This window comes from Ascaphus truei, chromosome 5 (assembly GCF_040206685.1).
Source record: "Ascaphus truei isolate aAscTru1 chromosome 5, aAscTru1.hap1, whole genome shotgun sequence".
In the NCBI taxonomy this organism is placed as follows: domain Eukaryota; kingdom Metazoa; phylum Chordata; class Amphibia; order Anura; family Ascaphidae; genus Ascaphus; species Ascaphus truei.
The window spans coordinates 24865527-24891007 of NC_134487.1; the positions used below are offsets into that span (position 1 = coordinate 24865527).

The 25481-nt window shown below is 44.5% G+C and overlaps 1 protein-coding gene across 5 annotated transcripts; it reads right to left on the reverse strand.

The window, feature by feature from the left end:
* Positions 1-295: 295 nt before the first annotated feature.
* On the reverse strand, positions 296-23453 carry THAP9 (THAP domain containing 9). 5 transcript variants are annotated; one of them, XM_075599495.1, is made up of 11 exons: positions 23318-23453; positions 20227-20314; positions 17473-17559; positions 15591-15798; positions 13951-14103; positions 12769-12976; positions 6719-6872; positions 4721-5528; positions 2514-2686; positions 1749-1894; positions 296-1184 (listed from the first exon to the last, which is right to left on the reverse strand). In XM_075599495.1, the coding sequence occupies exons 3-11, from the start codon at positions 17550-17552 to the stop codon at positions 448-450; spliced, it is 2667 nt and encodes an 888-aa protein (XP_075455610.1). In that variant the 5' UTR covers positions 17553-17559; positions 20227-20314; positions 23318-23453; the 3' UTR covers positions 296-447. The 5 variants fall into 5 exon arrangements, with proteins under 5 accessions (XP_075455610.1, XP_075455608.1, XP_075455609.1 ...); XM_075599493.1 differs by having other exon boundaries at positions 17473-17565; positions 23318-23452; XM_075599494.1 differs by lacking the exon at positions 23318-23453 and adding an exon at positions 23186-23286 and having other exon boundaries at positions 17473-17565.
* Between the last annotated feature and the right edge of the window lie 2028 nt (positions 23454-25481).

Genomic DNA, 25481 nt, shown 5'->3' on the forward strand with positions numbered 1-25481 from the left:
TAGTATAAAAAAAATGCAACTAGAAAGCATACTTTAACCATTATGATATTTGTGAACAATGCCAGTTATGTTTAACGCATTTGTGTAGCATTTCCTAAATTAAATCTGTAAGCCTTTAGAAAGACACTGGCCATCCAACTCGGATCATGACCTACTCTAGTTATATTTTGTAATGGCCTTTTTTGTGTGTGAAAGGCACTTGATAAAGTGTCAGTGAAGCACAACAACCCTTTGTGCCATTTCAAACTTGTTGTTTGAATGTTTTATACAAACAATAACAAAATCAGATAGTTGCAGTAATTGATTTTAATACATGTATATCCTCTTATAAAGTGCTTTTTTTTTTTAATCAAAAAAATATATACATGGTACATTTATGATCACTAGTTATATTGATCTGCCTTTGGCTCTCTCTGTACATAATATGAATCAACATTCTGCCCGACATTAAATGTTTTCATTAAAAACATGGATGGGTTTAGTTAGTATTTTTGTCACATGTGCTTGGTATTGGATTCTCTGTGTTACTTTGACAACATACGCTTGACGTAATGCACAGTAAAGAGATGTTATTAAGCGCAGAAGTTGAAAGTGATGGTTTTCAATGCCCAATTCTGTTAGTGTAATGTGTTCTTTCAGATCAAAAATATCTGCTGACCCTAGAAGTGAAAGAACACGATGCTCCAACACGAGGGGGAATGTGCTGTGCTTAAATGTCTGATAATTTAGCATGTGATGAAGTTCTTTCTCAGCCGTTAAAACGGTTTTGATGGTTCCAGTTGATGGCACAAAATCTCCACCATCCTTAGATTGCAACAAGTGATAAGCATTTCTAAAATCTTGTGGTGTATCCCCCGTCACTAGAGCCCACCTGCACTTGTCACAGGCGAGCTGGCTAAAAGCTTTCCGCACAACCCAGCCTGTAATGTACACTTCCGAATTCTGAAGCATGAAGTTCAGGACACGCGATGAATAGTAATGGTCTGGCAGCATTATACTGTTCTGCTGGAAAGGAGAGGCGAGGTGCTGCCGAAAACTGCAGGGAACTCTGTCGTCTTCAGTTATATGATCAAAGCTGATTTCATTCTGCTGTGGATTGTACAGGTTCCACACGCCACACTGTGACAACAGCCGTCTAATTGCACGTTTTAAATTCATTGCTGTAGGTTTATTATCCGATCCATCTAGGATAAACAGATTAAGAGCTGCTTTATTCTGCAGAGATATAATGCCACAGATACGTTATACTGTAAATGCACCTCAAACAATTACAACCATCACTTGATATCATACTGGAGAAACACGTTGGTTACCGTGAGTCTTTATTTGAGGGGAGGGTTTTATCACAGGTAAAATGATTGCATAGTTAATAGATCTAGTCAATTCTAATGTGTGATGGCACAATTTTTTTTTTAAAGTTAAGATCTCGCCACTTAATTATCTGATTGAGAGCACGAGAAAAAAATCAAAATACATTCATTATAGACATTAAGAGTAGGAACAACTTAAGATTTCCTTTAAAGCTGAATTGCCATTATTTTATATTGTAGATTCGACTGAATTGTCCAGGTTTTAAATAGGTTTACCAGTTTTCTAAAATTGGTATAAAAACAAGAGTTCAAATTATAACGGGGAATAGTTAAAACGGCCGAATACAAATGACATGCCTTATAGTCGAAAGGGAAAATATGGAATTGAAAAAGGCACATACGATGGTTAGTGCTTATTGAGATAAAATGGAACTTTACCTGCTTTTTGGATGCCATTCAAAAAGATCTTAAGGTGGTCTGGGCTGAATCTGTGTGTCAGAACGTACTCCTGATCAAGCAGCAAGGTTGGTAAGAGTGCCATGAAGGATGTGATATTTACCAGCAAACCGAGTATGCATTGTGCGCTGAAAATAAATTAAATATAAAGGTTATATAATACTCATGTATGCATTTACAGATATAGTAATGTAAATATGATTTATATACAATATCTATTCCCTACTGATGGGATACCTTATACATATTATGGTTCATTTACTAGTCTCCCGGCTAGACACGTAGAGCAAAACCAGTACAAAAAACAGTCATATTGATCAAAGAAAAAGAATTCCATTGAAAGCAATGGTAATGTTTCCTTTGATAAATGTGGTGCCATTCTTTTGCCCCAGTTTTGCACTGCCCCAGTAACATCAGATAAAGGAATTTTTTGGTTTAGCACTTGTTGGCTGGAAATATTTAATAAAAACTTTTCCCTTCGCCGATCCTTTTTGTGACATGTTTATGTGGAATAGTTGAACTCAACACGGCGTCATTCCTAGAAGATTTCTGAAACTAAGCCAATCACGTCAAGCTTCATGTTAGAACATAGTTGTCTATTATTTGAGGATTTGCTTTTGTATTTCACATTAAAACGTTATGTCCCTGATTTTTTTTTTTTTTTAATTCTATATATTTCCATCATACACTTGTTCAAAGGTTGGGACACCTTGGTTGATAATCACCAGTGGTTATGTGGTTTGTTACCTTGGACACTTGTAGAGACAGGCGTTGTCAGATGTTGTCAGAGTTAACAAGTATTCTTTGGTCTCCTGCAGGACATCAAGCTTGTGCTGTAGGTTGGTGCGATTAACGGGGCCCTTGTCGCCCTTTACTCGTGTGCTCTTACTAGTTAAAATGTCAGATAATCGATCAATAATCTGAAAAAGGCAACAAATATACAGTTGAGCCACACAAACAAGAAATTCAAATCAACAGGTCACAAGATTAGTTGTTCAAACAATTCCTACATTGAAGATATTGTATTCATTTACTTGTCCATTTCATATCACTGTACCTCAGTGAAATATTGGCTTTACTAGCTTAATCCTAATTCGATGGAGATGTTTTTACCTTGAAAATATTTCTTCACCCCGTGGTCAACGTTAAATTGTATTACCAGTGAGGAGGACTTTGCTCTGATAAACGGCATAAATGAAAATAAATGAAAGAGAATGCCATCATTTCTCCAGACTGGGTACATGGGCACCTTCTGTGCATTAAATTAGTCTAAACAGTGCAGAAATGTATATAAAAGATTAAAAAAAAAAAAAAAGTACTGTACTATCCTATTTAAGACCCCAGTGAACTAACAGTGATATGATTAACATGCATATTGTATGTAAAATGGTTAAAAAAAAAAAATTCAAAGTTTTTTTTAAAATATTTTTTTATACGTTTACAGAGGCCTCGCGCGATCCCCAGCATTGATTTAAAATGCCTTCGGGGGAAGTGCGGGGCCTCTGTAACAGGCGCGCCCCCCAGAATATCTCAGAGAAGTCCATGATTATACCAAAAAAATCGCACGCCTGAAAAACAAAATAAAACAAACCAATACGAGTACACATACCAAGCGCGACGTAAGCGCTGAACTGCAAAGCGTTTTTCATTCACACACGACGGCCGCATCACGTGACTTGCACGGCCAATCGCAGTACATCAACCAATCTGGCCATGGCTCCCTGCAGTAGCGCTACAAATCTCCTTGGCATGTTCACATGTAGCACGGCGACGTCACCGGATCGCTCTGCAGCTCTGCAGTTTTTGGTATAATTAAGGCCTTAGGCATCAATTGCCTATTTTTACTGATGGAACGAATAGTGACATCACTTTGTTCCCAAGTGACAAGGTATCTTTAAAATGTGAATATCATTAGAATTTGTCTCTGAGACAACTATTTGCTATACAGAATTTGGCAGGATCTATTTTTAATGTCTGGTCGTGGCTCTTTAGACTGTTACGTGAATGGTAGTAACAGTTGTAAGTAAAAACCAATCCATTGCAGGACAAAAACATAATTTAAAAAAATGTATATAAAATGTATATTGTTTCATTTAGGTCTTCAAATAATATCTCACCACCAAAAAAGGCCATGTATCCATGCTATGTACACACATGCAGCAGACGTCATTGCAGCTATTACCGCAATGCGCAGCATTACTGCTCGCGCATTATTGTACAGTATTGCTTAAAAAAAAACAATGGTTACGGAAATAACGTGTTATTTTGTATGTTCATAGGGGTAATAACATACGCTTCATCTGTATGGTGGCTTTGACCCATCATCAAAACTTTTTGGGAGTAAGGTCTTCGATTTAATTGAAATAAAGAACTTTACAGTCTTTCAAATTTAGAAAGTAGCTTTACGAGCCAACCTGGCGGTCGCCAGATATACAATAGCCCAGTTTTGGAAATCTGCAGATGCTTTTCCAACAACTACTTTTATTATTCAAATTCTGCACGTTCTCATTACCAAAACTCCTCTTGGGGCCATTTTCCAGAAACACACAAACATTGTGTTAGTTATGAGACAAATCTCTCTTCTCTAATACCGGGGTGCTCAACTCCAGTCCTCAACACCCCCAACAGGTCAGTTGTTAAGGATATCCCAGCTTCAGCACAGGTGGCTCAGAGTGCTGAAGTTGGGATATCCTTAAAACCTGACCTATTGGGTGGGTCTTGAGGACTGGAGTTGAGCACCATTGCCCTAATACTTTGTCTTATTTTGAGTTTGCTCAAAATAGGGTGGCAGCATTTTTTTTAATCCTGTATATTATCACCATATTATACGGTTGTGGTTATTTTACTGTGTACATCACACCCTCCCCTATTTTCAGATGATTTTTATCCCCCATTTCCTTGAATAACTTTCTAATAAAGGGTTATTAAAAAAAGGGCTGTGTCAAATTACATACCTGAATAAAACACACAGTGGCTGTACAACCGGCAAACGGCTCACATTTTAATTCCTGCAGCATCGCCAGAGCTTGTGCAACAGTGTTACTTAGTGTGTTCACCACCAATGTGATCTTCGGCAGCTGAGAAAATGCTGCCACGTGGGAAGAAAGTTGATTGCTGCCAGTGTGCATCGCCGCAGTTTTACGCAGGCTCATCAGGTTGTCAATGTATTGCCACATGATTGTGCCATCAGGGCTCTGTATGGTCCCGGAGTCCTTCAACATGTCACGGATCATCTGCTGCTCATTGCTCACATCGAATATAACGTAGTGTTTGTGCTCACTGTCAGGCAAAGAGAAGTATGTCTGCAGCTCCGTGGGGTCGGTAAACTGACAGCCAAGAAGAGTGCACATTTCTTCATTTCGCTGATGTCTTTCCATCGAGACGGCGACTATCTCAAAGCCGTTATCACTGAGTTCGTGCAGTGCATGCAACACAAGTTGTTTTTGTGCTTCTGGTGTTAGCGATTTGATGAAAAAATAGGCAATGGGAGCTTTCCAGTGACCAGCTATTCCCACGAGCATCAAAACTAGAGCTTCACTGGCCACCTCTTGGCTTCCACTGGCATCGGCGCCCTTCCCCAAGTTCACAAACCCAACCAACTCATTCTGCTGGGAATCAAAAGTGATGTGCTGCTGGATGGACATTGTGTCAACCACAAGACATGCACGGGTATACAATGGTGGATTCTCTTTCTTTTTCTTTAATAATGCTTCCAGAACTAAATAATTGAGTCCAGGCTTATCACAATATGTCTTTAGCCACCTACAGTATTTACACAAAAACAAAAAGACAGAGTTTATTTTTTAAAGGAAAAAACTTCCCCCAGAAGTCTACATGACTAACTCATATTACCCCATGAGCATTGCCTACTTTTTTTGTGTTTGCTAAAAATCATGGTTTCCCTAATCTCTAGCGTCGGAGGGTACGATGGTAACCTCAGACTGCACTGGGCTCTGGGGGAGACATCCATTTTGACCTCCCCGACACTTAATATTTGAATTGCTCTTATCTCCTGAATGAAGCATCAAACTTTAAAAATAAAAACATCTCCTGAAAAAGGGGCAAGGAAAGCGTAGACTGTGGCTATAAAACAGCAATACATGGCAGATACACCCCATAAAATTAACACGGAGCCATTTAAAACCATGGAATTGTCACAAAATGTTTTGTATATGCAATATTCCTAAGAAATATCACACTGGTAGGAATTGTTATCCTATAAAAAATATATACATTACAAAAAAAAAACATTTTCAGAATTTCTGTGTGTCTATATCACGGAATAGTTTTGAGAGAAAATAAATCGGATTAACAAAATAATTGACAAACAGAATATCTGGCAGTTTCCGTTTTTCATGGAGCTGCGCTAACCTTGTCGGCAAAAATTAGCTGAGCTAAAACTTGCACTGGGACCCACGGCTGACGAGCTCCGTCACTGACACCGTGCATGGTATCTCAGTGGAGAAGGAGTTTGGGGACGTCATGCCAGTACATAGTAGGGTCTGAATAGTTTTTGCAAATATAATATTTTGCACAGACAGCATTGAAGAGTATTGAGAACTGAAACCAGAGACCTCAAGCCAAAGGCACTTACAGTATTAAAGTAAATCCTACTCTTCTTGATAGTTACAATCAGTGGTCGACAAATCACCAAAAAATCTACTCGCCGAACAAAAAAATCTACTCGCCACCTAGTACCACACGTGTGCTACTTGGGGCAATAGGAGCTCGCCACGATGTTAAATCCACTCGCCCGGGGCGTGCAAATGTATAGGTTTGTCGAACACTGGTTACAATGATACAAAATGAAACACTTAGGGCCAGCGTAGCACTCCTAACAGAAGACTCAGGTGCCTTTTTATTGATGGGAAGAAAATCAGTAGCAAAAAAATAAATATTACAGCATCCAACAGCAGCGAAATGACAATGGTAGAACATTGCAGAGTACTTACTGACGGAGCTTTCGTGCACTCGGTAATGGCAGCTTAATTGTATTCCTCAGGTATTTATACGCTCCTGGATTGTACAGCTGCAAAGTCAATGCAAACAGGCGCTGCTGGACACTGTACTCACATTCAGGTTTCATGAACAGTTCCAAAGGAATATCTAATAAAATACAATTATTTAACATATCAAAAACAGGTGAAATAATTCCAATTAATACTAAATTACAGGATTTCAGATTTAAAGAAAAATAGATTAGATGAATGTGCTTACAAAGCTTCAATAAGCTTCACCAAATGGCATGTTATCTGTATAGGGGGAAGCTGCCTTTAGACGAGGGGTAAGCAACAGGTCAGGGTTCAAGGATCGAAGACTGAGCCACCTGTGCTGAAGCAGGGATAGCCTTGAAACCTGACCTGTTGGTGGCCCCTGAGGACAGGAGCTGCCCTGAGCCACCTGTGCTGAAGCAGGAATATCCTGACGTGTTGGTGGCCCTAGAAAACTGGAGTTTCCCAGGCCTGGTTCAGAACGTTCATTGACAGAAGTGGGGAGGAATAATGAACAGGTCTTCCTATACTAAACGGTACCTCAGGTCTTTGGCATCAAAGTGGGTTTTTTTTATTATTATTATTGTTTTGTATAAAACTCAACTTTTTTGCCCTCTTATAGAAATACCAAAATAACAACGTTTTATAGATACAATTTCCTAAAAGGGAACTGCTGCTATAAACTGGGACTCCGTAACTTATTTCTCATGTTGAGTTGTTATTTTGTTGCCTTATTATTGCAGTATTTGATATTTTTAGAGTGACACGGCTCTGGTTTGAATGATAATTATTGGATTATTGTTATATTTTAGTGGTGACTTGTGTTTGGGTTTTTGGGCTCGGGTCCCCATTAGTTCAGTCAGGAATCTAATGTAACCCTGTGACAAAACACCATTGCAGTGCTTCCTGTACAGGCGACACGTTCATGGCATAATGTGACTTTCATTGAGGTTATTAATTACTCAATAGTTATTTATTACCAGTGGACCAAGGTGTTTTTAAAGTGCCGTTTTTCATAATATTTGAAATGACGATATATAATACATTTTAAGCGATCACGTGGTTCAGTTCTGCAATAGTCACTGCACTCTAGTGCCACAGCATTGCGGTAGTACAAGGGTTAAATCACCAACCAGCTCTTTAGAGATATACAGATGTAGCAGACATTTTTGCCCCCATGAATGCAATACATTGCGGTAATGCTGATGCGTTATTTAAGTAATGATCCCCGAAGAACAGGGCATTACTGGCCCACAATGCCCTGTTCTGAGGGGATTATTACTGTTATAGGCTAAATGTACTTTTTGTTTAAGTTTTCATAAATATAATTTTGTAGTCATATTGATTTTTATCAGCATGATTGTCTACATTCTTATGCTTTTACTGCAAGTTTATTAAAAAAAAATTGTACATATACACAGCCCCCTCTATACACACACACACACCAGTCCCCCCTCTATACACACAAACACACACTCTGCAACCCCCCCCTATATACACACACACTCTGCAGTACCATCTATACACTATGCAGCCCCCCTCCTCTACACCCACAAAACACACCGCAGACCTCCTCTACCCTACACTCACAAAACACAGCAGCCCCCTTCTACACCCACAAAACACACTGCAGACACACACACACCAACAAAACAGACTGCTGCCCCCTCTACATCCATAAAACACACACCAGCAGCCCCCATGTAAACCCACACACAGCAGACACAGACACACACACACACACAAAACACTCTGCACCCCTCCTCCACCCACAAAACACACACCCCTCTGAACCTACAAAACACACACTGCAGAGATACACACAAATCAACAAAACAGGCTCTGCCACCTCTACATCCACAAAACACACACCAGAAGCCCCCCTCTACACCCACTGCAGCCCCCTGTAAACCCACACACTGCAGACACACACCAACAAAACACTCTGCACCCTCCTCCAATCACAAAAAACACACTGAAGACACACACACACACTCCAGCTCCCCCTCTACACCAACAAAACACACACAGCAGAAACACACCAACAAGACTCTGCTGCCCCCTCTATACCCACAAACACACACCAACAGAAGACACACACACTAATAAAAACACTCTGCTGACCCCCTTTACACCCACAAACCTTTCCCCTCACTCTCCTGTGCGGAGCTCTCTGCAGACAGGGTGGGGGAGGAGTCAGTGCCTTGCTGGTGCCTTCTGTCCAATCACCTCCCCTGTCTAAGTGCAAATGTCACTCTTTGTGAATGAAACCTTAAAGCTGATTGACTGAAAACTTGGCAAGCTGCCAAAAATTCCGGGTAAATACTGATTGGATAATGCCCTGAATTTTAACCAATCAGTATATACCCGGAATTTTTGCCAGCTTGCCAAGTTTTTCAGTCAATCAGCTTTAAGGTTTCATTCAAAAGAGTGCACACCAGCAAGGCACTGACTCCTCCCCCACCCTGTCTGCAGAGAGCTCGCACAGGAGAGTGAAGGGAAAGGTTTGTGTGTCTGCTGAGTGTGTTTTGTGGGTGTAAAGGGGGTCAGCAGTGTTTTATTAGTGTGTGTGTCTTCTGTTGGTGTGTGTTTGTGGGTGTAGAGGGGGCAGCAGAGTGTTGTTGGTGTGTGTCTGCTGTGTGTTTTGTTGGTGTAGAGAGGGAGCTGTAGTGTGTGTGTCTTCAGTGTGTTTTTTGTGATTGGAGGAGGGTGCAGAGTGTTTTGTTGGTGTGTGTGTCTGCAGTGTGTGGGTTTTCAGGGGGCTGCAGTTTGTGTAGAGGTGGGCTGCTGGTGTGTGTTTTGTGGATGTAGAGGTGGCAGAGCCTGTTTTGTTGATTTGTGTGTATCTCTGCAGTGTGTGTTTTGTAAGTGCAGAGGGGTGGCTGCAGTGTGTGTTTTGTGGGTGGAGGGGTGCAGAATGTTTTGTGTGTGTCTGCCTGCAGTGTGTGGGTTTACATGGGGGCTGCAGGGGGTGTAGGGGGGGCTGCTGGTGTGTGTTTTATGGATGTACAGGGGGCAGCAGTCTGTTTTGTTGGTGTGTGTCTGCAGTGTGTTTTGTGAGGGTGGAGGAGGTCTGCAGTGTGTTTTGTGGTTGTAGAGGAGGGGGGCAGCACAGTGTGTAGAGGGTACTGCAGAGTGTGTTTGTGTATATAGGGGGGGTTGCAGAGTGTGTGTTTGTGTGTATAGAGGGGGGACTGCAGTGTGTGTGTGTGTGTGTGTGTGTGTGTGTGTGTGTGTGTGTGTGTGTGTGTGTGTGTGTGTGTGTGTATACAGGCATACCCCGGTTTAAGGACACTCACTTTAAGTACACTCGCGAGTAAGTACATATCGCTCAATAGGCAAACAGCAGCTCACGCATGCGCCTGTCAGCACGTCCTGAAAAGCAATACTGGCTCCCTACCTGTACCGAAGCTGTGCGCAAGCGGGGAGACTATAGAGCCTGTTACACATGCGTTAGTTACATCAGTTATGCACGTATATGAGGATTGCAGTACATTACATGCATCGATAAGTGGGAAAAGGGTAGTGCTTCACTTTAAGTACATTTTCACTTTACATACATTCTCCGGTCCCATTGTGTACGTTAATGCGGGGTATGCCTGTATAGAGGGGGCTGTGTATATGTACAATTTTTTTTTAATAAACTTGCAGTAAAAGCATAAGAATGTAGACAATCATGCTGATAAAAATCAATACGACTACAAAAATGTATATTTTTTATGAAAATTAAAAAAAAAAAAAAAAGCCTACATTTAGCCTATAATAGTAATAATCCCCTCCGACCAGGGCATTTTTGGCCAGTAATGCCCTGTTCTTCGGGGATTGTTACTTAAGTAGTGCTGAAGGAACTTGTGGGGGTCTCCTAAGCCTGTGCACAAAGAACATCTATAACGGGAGTGGGCAACTCCAGTCCTCAAGGGCCACCAACTGGTCGGGTTTTCAGGATATACTTGCTTCAGCACAGGTGGCTCAAGTAGTGGCGGTCTTCGACTGAGCCACCTGTGCTGAAGCAGGGATAGCCTGAAAACCCGATCTATTAGTGGCCCTTGAGGACTAGAGCTGCCCACCCCTGATCTAGGAGGACTCATGTTGGTTCGTCACAACCTGCAACACGTGTACACAATTTTATCTAAAGTGTGTTTGAGTAGGTGCTCCCCAGGTTACCCAGTGAATGCTTATTAAAGTGCTAATAGTGTGCAAACAAGATTAACTGTGAATAATTATTTATACTCAAATACATATGAAAAGGTAGTTAAAAAATAATACGGTGGTCAGTGAAAATGTGAACAAGTCATGCAATAGTGAATACAGTATAAATGGCTATTAGTGTGTAGCACCCTACTAGAAATGTCACTTTGCTCTGCATGTCAGTCCTGGTAGCTGCAGGCAGTGCCGCGGTTACTTCCTCACAAGGCTCCGACATGCGAGTTAGCTACCATTATGTTTCTTTAATGTTGCACATGGTCTGGCCTTGTGCTGTTCTAGAAGTTGCTAGAGGGTCACCGGACTATTGTGTGACCAGTTTGCAACAACTAATCTGCCTGGATACTGGGGCAGAGCATTGGCCACGCCCTGGGGCTATAAAGTTTGGTTCCTCCAATTTGTATCCAGACCGCCAGAGATCCCCAGACCTTCGGACCCCATTTACCATCGGGGAGGTCTCCAGACTGTCCCAGCCTGTGGGGCAGGTAAAGCAGCAGAACACCTTTTATTGTTCTCCAGCAGGAACAGTATCCTAATGTTAAGGGCCCCAGAGAGGTGCTATGGACATCTACATTGCTGTAGGAAGCAGTCCGTTCCCAGGGTTATGTAAGGACCTGGGGTGGGTTGATCTGTTTCCATTCCCAGGTAAAGGCACCTGGGGTGGATCTACACTAGGTTCTATTCCCCAGATTTATGTAGGGATCAGGGATAGACTTACTCTCAATGCAGGAGATTGTGCTGTGTACTTGTCTGTTAAAACCCAGTCCTGATTGTCATGGATTGTGCTGCTGATTGTTCTAAATAAAACACAAGTAACAAAGTTCCTGGCGCCCTCTTCTCCCTTACACTAGCTGGCACGAACTCACCATCAACCCTGAGATATACAAGGTAACCGCTGAGCTACTACACCCTTTTGAGCAGGTATAAATCCTGTCAATCTCCCAGAGACTGTACTATTATCCTATTTCTCCATGTACAACCTATCCCTGCTGCAAGGAGCGGGTGTTACAAGTGCAACAAAGATAATGTTCCCCTCAGACCCGACAAAACCAGGAATGGTTTCCTAGGTTCCTCTTCAGGGGGACACCGTATCGGTTCCCAGATGGTCCTGACCGGAAGCACATCCGGAAGTACGGGACATTCAAATGAGACGCAAGAGCCAGCGTGATGTCAGTGCCATCGCACCGTGCCCCGCGCTTACAGAGGCCCCGCGCTCTTCCCCACAACAGTTATACCGATTGTCAGGGGGGAAACGTGGGGGCCTGTGCAAGTGCCTCTTACATTCCCGTCCAGCTTCTCCTCCAGCATCATCTCTGCAACATCACGTTGCCATGACAACGTGACGCCGCTGAGATGAGGAGATGCCGGAGCGGGTACGAGACCCCGTGCTCTCCCCCGGCACCGAGCCCAGCTTTATTTCTAGCTGGTTCTGCTCGAGACCCTACAGATCTGTAAAGGCGACGAGACAGCGGCGGGTCTGCGCTCTGGGAGATTATGATCACAGTCAACTTTTGCCTTTTATATGTTTTACAGGTCGTACCAAATGCGAGTACGCGGTTTATAGTTCTTATTTACATCAAGTGTCTATGCTACACCATCTGCGCATCTCTCTCTTCGAGGATACCAACACCCATTAGTTGAATCGCTAATTGGATTTGCCACAGTTTGGGATTTTGCCCTTTTTTATCCTACCAAAATGTGAGTAGACGTTTAGTAGGATCTTTCAGGTCTACATATCTCTTTAACGACTCAGACGATATTGCGGCATTGTTTTTGCACAGGTGCAGAATGTGTGAATCATACTGTACCTCTGTAGGACTGCAGCATTTCCTGAAGGTGGGGGGTCAGTAGGTTTTTCTTGCCCAGTTCTTGATAGATGCTAGGACAGGTCTGGCGCAGGCGCTTCTCTCGGTCCTTGGCGTTCCTCAGTTCTTTCTCTTTCTGGACTCTCGAATCTTCGGACGCTCGCAGCTTCCTTTTCAATGTTTCCACGTCAGGGATGAAATAAATGTGATCCTAAAACAAGAGAGCTGGCCTAAATAAAACAAAAATCGTGGTGCTGATGATTTGTCAATCCGGATTGTTCTTTTTCTTGTAAATGAGCATATGTAATTATTGACTATTTTTTTTATGCTGACCTGAATCGGGGGGGAAGGGGAAGAGGGTGGGTCCATTGCAGCTGATCCATGGTCCTTGTGACTCTGGAGACCCCATCCCGGTTCCCGATCTCTAAACAGGTTTGTCCACAGGGCTCGCTCCAATGGCCAATAGAAAGTCGCAATGTCATCAGATGACGCAGCGACTTTCTATTCACGATTATCTAGGGTTCGCTAGGTGGTGCCGTTTCCTTAAATCGGAGGACATACGAGGAGATACGGAGTATCTTTTGGCAAGTGGCCATTGATGATGTTTGACGTTAGACGCTAGACGCTGGCGTGAGGAACCCGGAAGCATACACGGACGCAGGGAGGCCTGCTGTTGCCAGTGGCTGCAGCGCTCCACAGGCATCACATCCAACGGGACATCCCTCACGTATTGGGCATACAGCGGTGACTATAAGAACTCTTGCCTCGTATATCCCCCGACGCTGCACTCATATTACTTATTATGCAAGTGAGAATTGGGGGCTTGCGGCCCAAATATATATCTTTTACATTTTCCTAAAGTTGGTGCTTGTCTCCTTGTTTGCCTTTGCATGTTATTGGAGGTCCCCTGGTAGGAACGTGAAGAGCCGAGGATCCCAGCCTTAAAGAAGATAAAGCACTGTGACCTTTTTTAGTAAATATATTCTACATTTATTGGGTCTTTAAGTAGAGCACGGAATTTATATATATCATTTAACCACATCTGTCTCAAATAGCATATCGACGTTTAACCCTTTCATGTGTCGCAGCCCCCTACAGCACATTTGAAGCATACAATTACATGTTAGAAATACTGTCTTGTATAACACTTGATGCCCCCTGCTGGGGTAAAATACAAACATGTACCTGTAGTTGCACCTGGCTGCTGATGCTGGCCTCCTTATTAGCCGGTGCTGTCTCCACTTTGGGCGTTCCATTCACTGCTTCCCCCGGCGTGGGCTCGCTGGGGGCTGATGGTGAAGCCATTTTTAAGCGTACACTGGCAGGCGCCATTGCTAACTTGGGGAGAGGGAAAATAAATAAAATTTAATGTAAAAGGTTTTGCCGAAACATAAAATGAAAAGATTCATTCTTGAAAGTGCTCAATATACTATTTGGAGACAGTACAATATATAACAATATGAAAATTATTCAATAATTGTTACTAAATTATTTGACCAATTGAGATATAATTAAATACAAATAGTGTGATGTGATAAAAATATAGTACATTAAACTAAATAAAACTCAAACCGCTATCAAAATGAGGCTATACAGTTAGCATTGGTATATTAGATGTAAGAAAGACCAAGAGATAAAGGTCTCCACACCAGGTACAGTTGTCCTCCTGCCCTCCTCCGACTTCTACCAAGATTCTTCTCTCAGCAATGCAATAGAGCAGGAGAGGCCAACTCCAGTCCTCAAGGGCCACCAACAGGTCAGGTTTTAATGATATCCCTGCTTCAGCGCAGGTGATGCAATCAGTGGCTCAGTCGAAGCCACCTGTGCTGAAGCAGGAATATCCTTAAAACCTGACCTGTTGGTGGCCCTTGAGGACTGGAGTTGGCCTCTCCTGCAATTGTGCAACCATAGCAATGACAAATAAATATCATATAGTGTAATATGTTTCATTTACTTATCAGACAGGAACTCAGTATTGCGCGGACATTTGCACTGTTAAAATAAGTAATAATAATAATAATAATAATAATAATATCTTATCCTCCATCAATATAAAAAAAAAAAATCATCCCTGGCTGCTTTTTAGAGAGAATATATTTACAATAAAAACAAATCCACATATCATTTTTATTCTAAAAAATATAATTGCACAATAAAAAAAAAAGACAAGGTTTCAATGTAACGTTGAAGATATGATATAGACTGGTTTTTTACTCACATTAAAGTAACAAGGGTTGTAAAGGCAATGGTTTATGATCACTGTCAATTTACATAACAGATTGAAATATTACAATAACCTTTCATTGAGGGTGAATATAAAATACTGCCCTGGGACAGTGACTAGCAAATCCCTCTAATGATCTCATTTTAGGCAAAACGGGTTGGGGAAAGGGCTACCAATAATAAAAGCTCTCACTAGCTCATCCACCGTAGGTCCCAACAGCACCCCATTCTATTCCTCAAGCCCCCCCCCCCCAACAGCACCCCATTCTATTCCTCGCCCCTCCCCCCCAACAGCACCCCATTCTATTCCTCGCCCCCCCCCCCCCAACAGCACCCCATTCTATTCCTCGCCGCCCCCCCCAACAGCACCCCTTTCTATCTCCCCCCCCCCCCAACAACCGGCATGGGATGTGACATCACAGCTGCGACAATGACAAGTTGCTACAACTTTGATGCCGCTGGGGACATTATATTCCCCCGATCCCAGAATCACAGCATTCCATAAAGTCAGAGCAGAATGACAAACTTACACCTGACTTCGGGCAGCAGTACCACCTACTGTATCACTTTTAGGAGTGGGCCGAGATAACAGAGGTAACTACCTGCAGCTCAGATGGAAAACTGAAGATACTGGGAATTACATCGTCTCTCAACCTCTTTGTTTGTCCAGTGGTGTCAAAGCAGCTCTCTTCAAAGTGCAGGCTGCACAGGCGCTGGTAACGGGAAGGCATCCACAGCTGCCCTGTGCTGGTCGCCCTTCTAATAGCAAGTCTCCATTTATCCAATAAGACAGGATTTGACTTTGGAAATCTGGGGGGGGGGGGAAGCAATGAAAAACACATTGATTCATGATCTGTCATTTAATTGTGAACCTCTATTTAAAAACAACAGGAGCAGTGCTTTGTAAATGTGATCTAAGGCTAAGGCCCCAGTGCGCACGACGGGGTGCCTGGCGGTGTTCGTTCCCGGCAACGGGAGGCGTGGCGGGGTCGCGGCCATGACGACACGCGGCTGGTTCGCCCTCATTGGCTGAACCACCGCCGTGATGTCGCCAATGCTCGCCTGCCGCGCCGAGACAAAAATCTTGTCTTTTTGCCAAGGCGGTCGCGCATTGCGACTTGTGCGAACACGCACGCACACACCCACCCCGACTGGGTCCTGCCCGTAGAAGGCTGTACCTTGTGTGCGGCGTGCACACAGACGTGCCCACTGGGGACCTAGCCTAACCCTGTGCTACCAGCTGCAAACCATTGCAATGTCCAAACTGGCAAAGAAGCAGGGGTACAACATATCTTTTACCATACCAGACACTGATACTCAGCAGTGATCTGTGACTGTTATGACCAAGGTGTTATGGTACTATTGCATTAATACAATTCATCATAGTTTTCTCGAAAAAGCAAGGTTACGTTGAAAAGATCCCTTTGTTATTAATGGATACATATACAATAAGTGCTACCTATTAAAATGGAGTCTGGGTATTTTCATTTACCAGAATTTTCTCTTGTGAGATTAGACACAAAGCCACTAAACACTTTAATATATTCTCATCAGATACTCATTCTGCTGCACTGCAACATAATGCCTTTATAGACAAATAGCGAAAACAAAACACTGTTAAGGTATCTAGTGACAAACTGTATTATCATGAACAAAGCTAGTTAAAAGGATTGTACAGTCTCCAAAAGCACTGACAAGTTAAAGTATTATTTCAATACACTCCTACTCACTTGCTTTTTTCTTTATTGTGCAAATCACCTCTATTTTATCCATTGTAAATAGCACTGCTATTAACCCAATGAGGGACTAACCCCTAACATTTAACAGTTTCCATACGAATTCATGTGTGAATAGGAGATACAGAAGGACTTTACAAGTATCACTTGGTTGCCAACAGCGTTAAATGTATGTATATTTTTATGTTATAGCGTCAACAACGTACACCGCGTTTCACAAAATAGGGAATTAAGGCAGCAACCTCCTCTAAAATTATCTTTATTTTGTACGATTACCTAAACCAGTGTGTGGTAGGGAGAGGGTGCCCCAAACTATGGAGAACCCCCAGGTTTCAGACAAAAAAAAAAAAAAAACTACATATTGTAGCTTTTTGTGTTCTTTTTTTTTTACACAAGAAAACTACAACTACGGCTCTGAGTCGCGTATAGAAAGTCGCTTCCCGATGATGGTGCAACTTTCTATTGACTGCTGGATGGAACCCCGGCCCCCGCGGACATGGCGAGCACAAAAGGCTAAGAATTCTTGCATGCTGGACAAAAACAGCTCCGCGCTCGGGAACATGGGGAACATTTCCCCCCCTCCTCCCCCCCTCCCCGGGAGCCGTCTATTTGTAAGATTCCCTAATTTATCAATTAGGGAAGCTAAATAAATCACAAGCAGCGCAATATACACAAACTGTATCAAACATATAAGAACCCTATGGGAAACACATGGCAGAGCTGAAATGAAGCAGCAGATCAATATTACCTGTGAAACGTTATTCCTTTCTCCCTGGCCTCCACAGTATATCTTGATTTGCAGCCAAAAGCCGCACAAGACACTGGCATTTTAATTCTGCAGCTTAAAAACAAATACAGTACCACACGGTTAGCACAAGTAGTTATAGATAAACTTCCTCAGGCCCGTTCCCTCAGGATCAAATGGACAAAGTACTTCCCTAAACCCTGTGTCCCCAACCAGCTGAGCAGAACACACAAATAATGAGAAAATCATTAGAACAAAGCTTAATCTCAATAGATATATTCCAGAACCAGCAAGAGGACAAATGCAAAAAGGAGAAAGTCAAACCGTCAAATCCTTAGAATGTATAGCAAAAACCAAGTCTCTCTCTCGCTCTCACTCCTGCTGTATGGGGCTGCTGGAAGTACCTTGTGGTCCATTTGGACCTGAGTGAACGGGCCTGACGAATGGGTCTTCACCCCGAAACGTTGCCCCTAATTACACCCTCCCCCCCCCCCCACCTTCTCTCCCATTGTGCTTGTCTCTCCCTTCCCCTGTGTTTTTCCCCCACACCACTTATATTTAGGGTCCATTTCCGTATTACCTGCTTCTGTGACATTACTCCAAGTGTATTATCTTGTGCTTGTATTAAAATGTTCTATTTTGGCATATTCCCTGTTTGATATTTTTTCTTATAGTCAGTGAGTGCTGGAACACTAGTTGGTGTTTTAATAAATAATACCGTATTCAATATATATATCTTAATATATAAAATCGAATGGTTAGTGAGGTTAGTGCTATCTGCGGTGAATCTGATTGGTCCGTGACTCATTGGCCAAGAGGTACGCCCCACTGTGACATCACCTCCTTCACTCTCACACACTTGCAGTCACACCACACGCCCAGAACCTCTGAGGACTCCTTGGTACACAGTCACCCCCTCACACTCACACACTCAGTGTCACACTCAACCCTGTACACACACACACTGTCACCCCTGTGTACACACACATTCACAGTCAGCCCTGTGAAACAACAACCTGTACACACACACACACACACACACACACACTCTCAGCCCTGTGTACACACACACACTGTCAGGCCTGTGTACACACACACACACACACTCTCACCCCTGTGTACACACACACACCCCCTCCGCTCACCTCTCCCGGCGCTCCCGCTCCCCTCATCTCCATCCCCGGCTGGGGAACAGGCAGCGGACCTCGCGGCGCCTCATCTCCATCCCCGCGCAGCGGACCCCCTTCCTCCCTCGCGATGCGCCTAAGATGGCGGCGGCGCCGACTGAGATGTCCCTGTGCACACGCGCGCACATTACACCCCCTCCGCTCACCTCTCCCGGCGCTCCCCTCATCTCCATCCCCGGCGGGGGAACAGGCAGCGGATCTCGCGGCGCCTCATCTCCATCCCCGGCGGGGGAACAGGCAGCGGACCCCCTTCCTCCCTCGCGATGCGCCTAAGATGGCGGCGGCGCCGAGTCAAGATGGCGGCGGCCGGAAGTACTTCCCTCGCGGCGCCGAGTGAGAAGATGGCGGCGGCCTGAACTACAGGTAGGTGTCGCGTGTGTGTCGCTCTAGGTGACGTGTGTGTGTCACTGTGTGTCTGTGTGACAGTGTGTGTGTGTGACACTGTGTGTGTGTGTGTGTGTGTGTGTGTCTGTGTGTGTGTGTGTGACACTGTGTGTGTGTCACACTGTGTGTGTGTGTCACACTGTGTGTGTGTGTGTTGCCCCCCCTGCCTTTCACGCCCCCCCCGCCTTTCACGCCCCCCCCCGCCTTTCACGCCCCCCCCCGCCTTTCACGCCCCCCCCCGCCTTTCACGCCCCCCCCTGCCTTTCAGGCCCCCCCCCGCCTTTCACGCCCCCCCCCCCGCCTTTCACGCCCCCCCCCCGCCTTTCACGCCCCCCCCCCGCCTTTCACGCCCCCCCCCCCCCCGCCTTTCACGCCCCCCCCTGCCTTTCACGCCCCTCCCCTGCCTTTCACGCCCCCCCCCTGCCTTTCACGCCCCCCCCCTGCCTTTCACACCCCCCCTCACGGCCTCCGGGCAACGCCGGGTATATCAGCTAGTATATATATATATATATTCACATTGTATTTACTCAAATTTTCTTTGGTAATCTTAGTTAAGCGAAGTTTGGGGACATTTGCACTTGCTGTATAAACAGATTTGTGTGTGTCTTGTGAACTATACCTAACTTGTTAACATTTCAGATCCTTAGGGTTCGTTTACATCCCAAATGGTACGGACACTTTGCAATGCTCTGCAGGCCCCTCTGGCAACCAAAGGGTTAAGCTGCCAAATCCCCACATGTGCCTTTTCCGTGCTCAAGGAATCCATCAAATATGATGAGCAATATAGCAGTAGATTTTGTACAACCACATAAAGGGAAATGTGGTTTCAAAAACAATTGCTCCCTTCTTCATGAATACTGACCAGACACAAAATAAGTTATGGCGAGTAGAAAAGGACAAAAACCCTCCACCGTACAATGTACAGCAAATACAACTTGTGAGCACATTCACATGTCTCAGACAGGTCTGCAAACCTGCCTTTCCCCATTATCTCCTAGCATACAGCGCTTCCATTGCAGCAAGGGATTCTGGGTAATGACATGCAAAGTGAGTGTGTCACTTTTTGCTTCTTGTCCATGGACGACTATAACCTTATGCCTGCTGTACTACACAGCTTTGTCGGCACAGTCAGGGTTAAAGTGCATAGCCAGTAAACCTACTCACACACACACAATGAAACACTTACCCCAATATGTCCTTCCTTCTAATTTCAATTTCCCGTTTGTGCCTTTTGCAAAAAGCTTTAGGTATTCATCGGTTTAGAGAAATCCAATCTGGGGGAAAAAGAGCAGAGTTCATTTGTACACATGCAGCAGAGCTTTACAGTCCTTAGGTCTTCAATAAAAATACACTGGCGACACAGTTTATTGCACTGCGGCCAGATCCGCAAGCCGGGAGATTTCCCGGCTTGCTAGTGGCCGCCCCTCGGCGTGCTGCGCGTCACCGACGCGCGGTCACGCGTCATCGGGAGCGTGCGCCCCCTGCACGCGCGTCCAGGGCTCCCCGAGGGAGCCCTGGTGTCCCGCGATGTGGGGGACGGCGGCAGGGGGTTCCGGGGGACCCGGCGGACCCGGCAGCGGGAGGGAGAGCGCCCCGATCGGAGGGCGCTCTTCCGCTGCTTCGGCGCGCGCCCGTCACCCTCCGGCGCGCGCCAGGCTACTGCTGCGGCCGAGAACGGGCAAATGCTCGAATAAACTCGGCCGCAGCAGTACGCAGCTTGGGCAAATTAGTTGAATTGTACTAGTAAATGACAGTGTATTTTTTGAGGTCGCAAATAAAAACACCATTGTCCCTTAAAATCAAATAAATAAAATAAAACTGGAGTAGCCAACTCCAGTCCTCAAGGGCCCCCAACAGGTCAGGATTTCAGGATTGCCCTGCTTCAGAACAGGTGGCTCAATCAGAGGCTCAGTTAACGACTGAGCCACCTGTGTGATGCAGGGCTATCTTCAAAACCTGACCTGTTGGGGGCCCTTGAGGACTGGAGTTGGCCACTCCTAAAATAGAAAGTAAGAATTAAATATTTGTCTTCACCCAACCCATAACTCTACCTCCAATTTGTGTTTATCGTTACATTACAATTATTTTTACCAATACTACTTAATAAAAGAGGTTCTCGAATTTTTTCTCTTGGATGACCACTTCTCTGTTAATAATCATGTGGAGGACACCCAGACTGGATCCAGTCCCTGGATTTGGACTTCAAGACGTTACAACGTCAACATATCAATATTTATCTAAAAATAATGAGATCAGAAATCTGAAGGGCAGAATGTCACAAGCTTTCCTTCAGCACTGATCTACTGTCCTCATCAGAGATCCCACTATCTACTATCACTGAACTACTATCAGAGAGCCAATAAAAGATAAGGGGAGGGAGGATATGTTTTCTTGGGGCAAACTCTTGTTGAACAAACATGAGAAAAGTAGAGATGGGCAAATGTGTCAAACTTTGATTTGCAGACAAAAGCTTATACATTCTATTTGCCCAGGCATGGGACAGAGGGGCACAGGCTTCTCAGTTAGAATTCCAAGGGCTATATATATGTCCCCTTAAACAACACATGGAGAGACATCTGTGCTGTGATATATGCTAATAGGATATGCAAAGTATATTTAAATTACTCCTATTAGCTTCCCTTCCAGGTATCTCGGGTGTGCTGCTTTTTGAGCACAGATGTCTCTCCACATGTTGTTTGAAGGTTGGTTTGAGGGGACTCTCTGTCCTGGTGGCCGGTAGTATTGCATACACTCGAACCAAGATAGGTGAATATTGGTGAAAAATGTGCCCATCTCTAGACAAAAAGGCACAAGCCTGAAAAAAGTTAAACCGCTCCCAAGTCTCAGTTTCTAAGGCCGAGTCCCCCGCTGGCGCTGAGCGCGCTCATGCTTGGAGGGCGCTCCAAGCATGAGCGCCGGGTGTCCTGCAGGTATGCGTGGGGGGGCGCATTGCGGGTAGTTGAGCACGCGGGAAAGTATAGGTTTTTTGTTTACTTAAGCACCGGTGAGCACGTGTGCCTGTGCACGAGCGCGCACAGCGTGAGCGAGGACTTACATATAGCTATATATGTAAGTAACCGCCACCCACTTAACGCTAGCGGGGACGCAGCCTAATGTCAACGAATAAAAGTAAGGTAGAAAGAACTGATCCCTTTTAATAGCCAACCAGTGGTTAAAAGTGTACACAGATTTGTGCTCCTGATAGCTTGCACTCTTTTTAACCACTAGTTATCTACTAAAAGGTATTACTTCTACCTTTCATCTGTCTATTCTTTGGGATAACACCGTACCATCCTCTATATGTCATGTTTACAAAGTAACTAAATAAAGGCATCAATCACCTGGATGTCAATTCTATCAGTAAACTTTGGTCCTAGGTTAAATGGAGCGGAAGGACATCTTTTTCTTTAAAAAAAACACAGATAAGTATTTCTAAATAAGTTTTTAAACATTTCCATGGACCATGATAAACGGGTGCTTGGGAAGGGTTTACAATGTCATATCTCTGGCCACAAGTATGCTTTTTTTCCCTTTGTTTGACAAGTAAATTTTCAAGCCCTCAACAATGAAACAGATTAATATACATATAAAGTTTACACTTTTATTCACCTTATCTGAGCACTTTTATTATATTCACAAAGCACTTTGTGTTTAAGCACTTAAAGCATTGATTTAAGAGCGCCTTATTCAGAGAGATAGAGAGAGAGACAGAGACAGAGAGAGAGACAGAGAGAGAGAGACAGACAGAGAGAGAGATCCCACAGACTTGAATGGGAATTCCCATTGGCTGATCCCATTGCGCTCGGTCCTTTCGGGGCTTATTGAAGAATACACCATTAGTGAATTATCAGAAGGATTTAGGGATGAGTGACTGGACAGTCCTATTATAAACTGGGATCATATAGCCAATGTTAAGTCTCTCCCTTTCCATCATCTTTCCCTATTGTTTGGGGTTAAAAAAAAAATACATCTAAACTGTTCTAATCCTCCCTGACTACTGATCTGCATCAATATGTAGCTTACAAGTGGCACAGACCCTCTTCCCCATGTAAATGCGCTTTTCTGGCGCTTGGGGCAAATATCCTCTATGTGTCCCATCCCCAAACAATGGGACACTGATGCCCTTTTTCCTGTGCCTGTAATACCTCAAAAGCAATCAGAGATCTGTTGTGTAGCACAGGTGAAAAGGACACGTTTCCTCGCAATGAGCAGGCGCATGAGAACAAGCTCAGTAGACGGGCAAATAAAAAGGAGTATACACAAACTTCATCACATACCTGCAAGGAGGGAGCGCCGCCGTGTTACCAACCACAAGATGGCCGCCGTCCAACGTACCAACTCCAACCCTGCCCGGAGTTGTCATGGCGCGCTGTGACGTTTCCCCGCGCAGCCAATGGGAAGCCGATAATCCCATGTCCGGACAGCGCCACCTACTGAGATTCGGTACATTCTACAGTGCAAGGGGGCGGAGCGTTGTCACGTGATAGTGACGTTAGAGACTATTGTGGCGAGGCTGATCACATGCTGCAGTCTAACCTCACTCATTCTGAGTAACCGTGTTCCTATGGACTTCAGTGCAATGTTATGTTTCCCTAATAACTTTGTCCCACAAACATCAGCCAAGCTTAGTCCTTGGAGCTTGATAGGTTTGGGCATATACGATGTAACTGCTGGAGGTGGGGATATGTGGGGAGGTGGGAATATATGGGGAGGTGGGAATGTGTGGGGAGGTGGGAATGTGTGGGGAGGTGGGAATGTGTGGCGATACAGGAATACACGGGGAGGTGGGAATGTGTGGGGATATGGGAATAGGCGGGGAGGTGGGGATACAGGAATATGCGGGGAGGTGGGGGTATGCAGGGAGGTGGAGGTATGCATGGAGGTGGGGGGAAGTGAGGGTATGCGGGTATGCAGGGAGGTGAGGGTATGCGCGAGGTGGGAATGTATGGGGAGGTGGGGATATGCGGGGAAGTGGGAATGTATGGGGAGGTGAGGGTATGCTGGGAGGTTGGAATGTATGGGGAGGTGGGGATGAGGTGGGAATGTATGGGGAGGTGGGTATATGCAGGGAAGTGGGAATGTATGGGGAGGTGAGAGTATGCGGGGAGGTGGGTGTGACGGTGAAGGGGTAACCAGGCTCAATAATAAAGGTTAAGCCCAATTGGTTACCCCTGATCCGTGTTTTGGGGTCCTAGAGTGTCAGCTCTTGGGCCTGGGCATTGTGTATGCATTACTGTGACTGTGTGCAAAATATGCGACAATTGTCCTTTTTTGTGTTTTACCTTTTCCAGAGGTGCTGGGATCACGAGATTTTTAGGAGGTAAGTTTCAGGGTGGGTTTGCCAGAGAAGGTCTTTACAGATTGTGGCTATGTATCTGGGTTCTCAAGTTATGAGTTACCCCAGAAATGTATCTGGGGATCAAGTGAGATTCTCGGATACATAGAAGCCCAGTGCTCTGGTCAGACCCCACCCTGAAAACGTTCTTGCGACTCACCACTAGGATGTCCTGCTTCAGCATAAACCAGGAAAAGGTAAATTGAGGCACAAGGCTCCCTGGCACCCTGAATCCAGTATAGGGGTTCAGGGGGTTATTCCAGCTCAGGATAAAGCTGAGTTTATTGGAGTGTAGGGAAAATGTTTAAGTACTGTTAGTATAAAACTGTGCAAGTTAGGTTTTTAAAGTATAACCGGGATGGGCTAGTAAGTGTAGAAACAGTTAAGGTTTTCACTCTCTCTCACCCCACCAGACGTAGTAAATTTTTAATAAAGAAGTGTAGAAAAGTATAGGTTATTGAAACCAGCATGTTTTAAATGTATGAGTTATGGTAACAATGTTTTCTGAATAAAGGGAAAAGATTAAAACCGCAGACATTTCACAAACCACATGAAAGCAGATAGCTAACTTTAGTTAGGAGCATCCAAGAAAGATGAAATTTGGTGTGGGCATTACGAGGTATGAACACACAAAGGGGTTATGTTTCTGAGCATTAACGTTCACTCCAAGAATTAAATGAATGTCCCCTGTAATTTTGGTATTTTAAAGTTATAAGAGTAAGGAAATTAACATTATAGACAGCAGGGGATTCTCCTTCATTCAGTCCAGACCAGGAGGTGATACGTAGGATGTGTAATACTGGGCTTTGAAATGCATGGCAGGAAACCCCGGGGAGTAAACAATGCATAATTTAGACTACTGAGTCTCCCTGCTGATTTGGTCCCCCTGTGTCTGGGACTGACATTCTAAGGTGTTTTGTGGAGAGGTGAACAGTTTGTCCTGACAGATGTCCAGGGAAGTAGGCTTGGCTAGGTATGCTAAGCGGCTGAAGTGCAAAGTTCACACATGCTCTGTTACTATACTGAAGCTCTCTGCCAGGGTCTGTAAAGACTGGCAGAACCTGGCTATAGGTGGGATCATTGGTTCCCACACCAAAGATTGGCTG

What these genes read in the sequence shown, in the direction of transcription:
- THAP9 (XM_075599495.1), bottom strand. Translation starts at nt 17,552, where the DNA reads ATGCCAGTGTCTTGTGCGGCTTTTGGCTGCAAATCAAGATATACTGTG. An exon ending in GTTTTCCATCTGAGCTGCAG is followed by an intron (nt 14,104 to 15,590) that starts GTAGTTACCTCT and finishes CCTCTCCCCAAG; the next exon opens with TTAGCAATGGCGCCTGCCAG. An exon ending in AATGCTGCAGTCCTACAGAG is followed by an intron (nt 6,873 to 12,768) that starts GTACAGTATGAT and finishes GTATTTTATTAG; the next exon opens with ATATTCCTTTGGAACTGTTC.